Source organism: Octopus bimaculoides, chromosome 26, assembly GCF_001194135.2.
Source record: "Octopus bimaculoides isolate UCB-OBI-ISO-001 chromosome 26, ASM119413v2, whole genome shotgun sequence".
NCBI lineage: Eukaryota > Metazoa > Mollusca > Cephalopoda > Octopoda > Octopodidae > Octopus > Octopus bimaculoides.
The window spans coordinates 12522947-12529069 of NC_069006.1; the positions used below are offsets into that span (position 1 = coordinate 12522947).

The following is a 6123-nucleotide window of genomic DNA, read 5'->3' on the forward strand; positions in this document are numbered from 1 at the left end:
TCTCTCCACCCCCTCAGAAAAATTATTTCTCATAAATCCCTATACACTCTGAAGCCACAACATCTAAGTGGGATTTGTTGAAAATTTTGTTAAAAAGTATCCATTTTCCTGGATGTTATGAGGCAACAAATTTGGGGGCATATACATCTGTAGTAATGCCCCTCTATTTATACGATTTTTTCATTTAATGTTTATTTCATTAATTGTCTGAAATGTTCTTTCCCCCCCCCTCTCCCTCTCTCTCTCTACACACACACACACACTGCAAAGCTTGCTGATGGGCTGCTGAATTGAAAACTCTTGCTTTGAGAGGAAGGTAAAACCTGACAAACTGCTTTCCCCCCTCTGTTGTTGGACTACTGTGGTGTTTGTTTAAAAAGGAGATATTATGACTGTGATAAAATAATGAAAGCAATATTTACTAAGCAAGTGAGCACTATTATACAAAGAAAGAAAGTAGATGTAGAATACCATAAAAATTATTAAAATTGGGAATCAAATGTGAAAATATTATCAAGTGGTTAACAGAAAACCGCCCGGAAGGCGGTCTTTCTGCTAGTCCTTATTTAATGTCCATTTTCTTTGCTGGCATGGGTTGGATGTTTGGCAGGGTCTAGCAAGCCACAGTGTCAGCTTTAGAACAGTTTGTATGGCCAAATGACCTTCCTAATTTCCAACTACTTTACAGTGTACACTTGGTGCTTTTTTCAAACACACCAGCACTAGTGAGGTTGCCAAACAACTTGAAAGACTGGAGAAAGAACAGGGAAACACTAATTGCTGTTGTACTTTGTCTGCAGAGAACAACTTCTTCTTTCAGACAAGGTGTACTCAAAATACACTTGATTTATTTCAATAAGCGGACAGTGAAACATAGTGATGTTTCAACCTCTCTTTGTCTTAATCAATTGTGTTGTGAACACACATTGTCTAAAAATTGTTCTCTGTAGACAAAATACAACAGTGATTAGCAGATTCATGTTTGAATCTAGTGGAACTTATATTTAGAATAAATATAGATGAGATTTTATTTTCTTGATTTTTGCAGTTCTCCATGCATTTGATGAATTATTACAAATTACTTGTTTCAGTCATTGAACTGCAGCCATGCTGGGTGGGGGCAGTCTTGAATGCTTTAATTGAATAAACTGACGCCAATACTTATTCCTAAATTTGTTACTTATTCTAACATTCTCTTTTGGTGAACAACAAAGTTACAGGGATGTAAACAAACCAACACTGGTTGTCAACTGTTGGTAGGGAACAATCATAAAGGCACACACATATGGTGTGTTTCCACAGTCTCCCTTTACCAAATTCACTTTCAAGGCATTGGTTGACCCAGGCCTATACTAGGAGACACTTACCACACAGTGGAACTGAACCCAAAATCATGCAGTTGCTGAGTAAGCTTCTTAACCACACAGCCACGCTTGTGTCTATATCAAACTTTCAAATACAAAATCTCTAACTCCTTCTCTGTCTTCCAACTACACCAAAGTGGGAGAGGGATTCTGTAAAGTGTCCTTCTTATAGGAAGGGAGATCAGGTCAAAGATGACAGGAAATCTATGAAGGTTGACAATTGAAGAAGTGGTGAAGTCTGATCTCATAATAAACTTAATTAGTGAGTATACTAGGAAACACAAGTGTGAAACACTGTGCCAGAAAAGTCCTGACCAACCCATAGACAGGATTTGAAAAAACCTGGAAAAACAGTCATAAATATGGCCATGGCAATAATGATGACAATGTCTCTTTCAAAGTCTTCCATTCTTTCTCACTACTCACCTGAAGCAACAAGGTGTTCGAGTATCTGAGACTGGCGTTTATTAAATCACTCAGACAACAAAGGGTTTGGTTCTCTGGGAGTTGTTTCTGAACTTATCTAAACAACAAGGAGTTCAGGTATTTGGGACTGTTGCTTGTAAAGTCACCTCAAAGATGAGAGGTTTGGGTGTCTGGAAGTACTGTTTGTGAAATCTAAACAATATGGAGTACTGAAGTATCTTGCACCGGGGCTGTTGTCTGTGAAATTATCAAAACAACAAATTGTGTGGGTATATGGAACTGTTGTTAAGGAAATCAATGAAACAATAAGTGGATTGGGTTTATGGGGTTGCTGTTTGTGAAACCATCTGAAGAAAGATATGGGGGTGGGTATCTAAGACTGTTGTTTGCGAAATCGTGTAAAGACTATGAGATTTGTGTTGTTTTATCAAACTTTTCATTATTTTCAAAATCAATTGAAACAAAGTATTTCAACAGAAATATGGTAACAAAAGGGTTAAAGTGATCTAAATTAAAATCTTCGGTCAAAATTTATTATCAATTTATGTTGCAAACACCATCTTAATAATGACAAAGTTATTTTACTGAGTTTTTCATTATTTTCAAAATTAATTGAAACAAAGTTTATAGATTTCACAAAAATGTGGTAAAAAAATTATATTGAAAATATGTTGCAATATTTTGTTTTAAGATATATAAAGACTTCATTAAATAAGTGATTCACCTTCAAAGACAAAAATACAAAACACACCTGCAGACACATATCTTTGATTATTACAGGTAGAAAGTTTGATAAAACTGGTAATTTGAAACAATGGTGGAAGAATGAGACTATAGAGGCTTTTAATAAGAAGGCACAGTGTATGATAGACCAATATTCCAGTTTTGTCTTGAAGCAAGCTGGTTTAAAGGTGAGTTTAATTTTGATTAGTTTAAAGGTAAGTTTAACAAAATTGTTAATTTAATTTAATGAAGTTTTTTTTTTCCTACTTTAATAGAGATGTTAGACTTCTGTTTATGCATAGTTTGAGTCCATTATCTTCATCTGGCAGTGTTGATAGTGGTGGTATTATCATCCCTGCCATCATCAACATCACCATCATCACTACCATTATCACAAACATCCTCCTCCTCCTCACCATCATCATCATCAGCTTCATCATTTTTGTTATCTTTATCCCCGTAATTTACTCTATATTTCAGATAAGAGGTATAAACACACTTGGAGAAAATATTGCCGACAATGGAGGTTTGAAACAAGCTTACCAGGTAAAAAAATTATCATTATTAAGGTGATGAACAGGCAGAGGCATGCTAATGCATGCTGAGCAAAAGGCTTAGCAGCATTTTGTCCATCTTTGAGTTCAAATATTGCTGAGGTCAACTTTGCCTTTCATCCTTTCAGGATCAATAAAACAAGTACCAGCTGAACACTGGGGGTCAATGTAATCAACTGACCCAACTCCCACGAAATTGCTGGCCTTGTGACAAAATTTAAGACCTTGCAGCAAGGCAGTGAGCTGGCAGAATCATTATAAAAATATAACCAAATTTGTTAAGCATCGATTGCTTATAGGGGCCCACTTGAGTAAAATAAGGATCAAAGGGACCCATAGGTAAAAAAAATTGTTGAGAACAACCGATCCATGGTCTATCAACTGTGGATATCTATTTCTGTTCTCTAGTCTTCTGTTTCTATCCCAACCAGGCCTATCAACAGTGGGTCGCCGATCATGGGGCTGAACCACCATTACCAGGGATCAACCTCACTCATGAACAACTGTTCTTTGTTAACTATGCACGGGTAAGTCAAATTGTCTTTTTTTTTTTTTCCTTTTCTTTGTTCATTAACTATGATTGATACATTAGAAACATTTTATTTAAAACAGGTTCAGGGTGGTTGTATAGTTGAGAAGTTTGCTTCCCAGCCATGTGGTCTCAAGTTCAGTCCTACTGCACAGCACCTTGGGCAGGTGTCCTCTTCTATAGCTCTGGGCTAACCAAAGCCTTGCAAGTAGATTTGGTAAACAGAAACTGTATGGAAGCCCAATGTTTATGTACGTGTGTGTGTGTGTTTAACTTACATCTTCACCATTGGTTTAACATCCACTTTTCCATGCTTGCATGGATCAGACGGAATTTGTTGAGGCAGTTTTTCTATGGCTGGATACCCTTCCTGTTGCCAACCCTTACCTGTTTCCAAGCAAGGTAATATTTTCCATTATGTAAATATGTTTTACAAGGAAGATTAAAAACAACATTTCTTGCATGATGTTGAAGCTCATTTACATCCATCACATGATGTCAAGACAAGAATACACACAAACACATACAAACACACACATATGACAATCTGCTTTCAGTTTCCATCTACCAAATATGTTCACAGGGCTTTGGTTGGCCCAGGGCTATAGTAAAACACACTTGCTCAATGTGCGAGGTGCTGGAACTGGACCCAAAACTACAGGGTCAAAAAACAAGCTTCTTTACATAGCCATGTCGGGGCCAGAAACTGGCAGAATCACTCGCAGGTCAGACAAAATGCTAACATTTATTTCTGGCTCTTTACACTGGATTCAAATTCAACTGATGTTGGCTTTACTTTTCATCCTTTCAGATTCAATAAAACAAGCACCAGTTGAACACTGGGGATTGATGTCTACTTCCCGCCTCAATATTCCAGGCCTTGTGCCTATAATAGAAAGAATAAAGGCAGGGGACAAGCAGAAACATGAGCATGTCAGACAAAATGCTTAGCAGCATTTCTTTTGGTTTTACATTGAAGTCAACTTTGCCTTTCATCACTTTCAGGGATGATCAAATAAATACCAGGGTTGATATAATTGACTAGCTCGCTACCCCAAAATTTCAGGCCCTGTTTCTGTAGAAGAATGAGTTAGTATTATTATTATCAAAGGGTCAAGCAGGCAGAATTATTACTACATCAGACAAAAATGTTCAGCAGCATTTCTTTTGACCCTTTACATTCTGAATTCAAATTCCACTGAGGTCAACTTCATCTTTTCGGGGTCAATAAGTACCAGGTGAGCTCTGATGTTGATGCAACTGGTTAACTCCCTCCCACTAAAAAATTGTTGGTTTTGCAGCAAAATTTGAAAGAAATATTATTAAAGGCAGAAAGATGGCAGAATCCTTAACACAGCATTTCTTCCAAATTGTGTTCATATTCTGCCAAGATCACCTTTGTCTTTCATCCTTTTGGGGCTTATAAAGTAGGTACCAAATGAACACTGGGATCAATGCAATTATCCCCTTCCACCAAAGATTCAGGCCTTGTGCTTATAATAGAAAGGGTGATTATTATTATTATTATTATTATTATTATTATTATTATTATTATTATTATAGCAGCAAGTTGGCAGAATTGTTAGTACGTGGGGCGAAAAACTTAGTGACATTTTGTCCATTTTTATGTTCTGAGTTCAAATTCTGCTGAGGTCGACTTTGCTTTTCATCCTTCTGGAGTCAATAAAATAAGTACCAGTTGAGCACTGGGGTCAATGTAATTGACTTACACCTCCCCCCAAATTTCAGGCCTTGTGCCTATAATAGAAAGGATTATTGTTGTTATTGTTATTGAGAGAGAGAGATGAGGGAAGGATTTTGTGAATCTAAGACTTTTGGCATTAAATTGTATTAATTTTGAGTTACCAACAGAATGTAATGATTTAACAAACCTTGAATGTGTTTCTTATTCAAAGATTTGGTGTGGAAAAATGAGAGATGAAGAAGCCCTAAACCAGATTAGGACCGAAGTACATAGTCCTGGACCAATAAGGTACATTACTGTCTGTCTATATTTACATTTGTATCAAGATCTACCAATAGATATCCATGTATTTGTCTATCTGCTAATATCTATCTATCTATTTATCTCTCTGTCTATCTATCTATCTATCTATCTATCTATCTATCTATCTATCTATCTATCTGCCTCTATCTTTCTATCTATCTATCTATCTATCTATCTGCCTCTATCTTTCTATCTATATCTGTCTATTTCTCTATCTACAAATATCTAAACCAATATCTGACTGTCTACCAATATCTATCTACCTATTTATCCCTCCAAGTTTCTATGTGTGAGTGTGCATATGTCAATCACTGCTACAGCCATGAGATATATCTGCCAACCATAATTTCCCCAACTGCATACATCAATCATTTCTCTTTCCAGAGGTTTTCTCTTCTTCCCCTCCTGAATCCATCTGTCTTACTGTAGAATTTCTTGAGATGAATATCACAAACTATAAAAAGGAAATCTCTCTCTCTCTCTCTCTCTCTCTCTCTCTCTCTCTCTCTCTCTCTCTCT

At 36.5% G+C, this 6123-nt stretch overlaps 1 protein-coding gene across 1 annotated transcript in view; it reads left to right on the forward strand.

The window, feature by feature from the left end:
* The window catches only part of LOC106880529 (neprilysin-1), a 69673-nt gene that overhangs the window by 55028 nt on the left and 8522 nt on the right, over positions 1-6123 (forward strand). Inside the window, exons 15-18 of the mRNA XM_052976912.1 lie at positions 2571-2701; positions 2994-3059; positions 3499-3594; positions 5513-5589. Of these exons, the coding sequence (XP_052832872.1) occupies positions 2571-2701; positions 2994-3059; positions 3499-3594; positions 5513-5589 (370 nt within the window). The remainder of the gene's footprint in view (positions 1-2570; positions 2702-2993; positions 3060-3498; positions 3595-5512; positions 5590-6123) is intronic.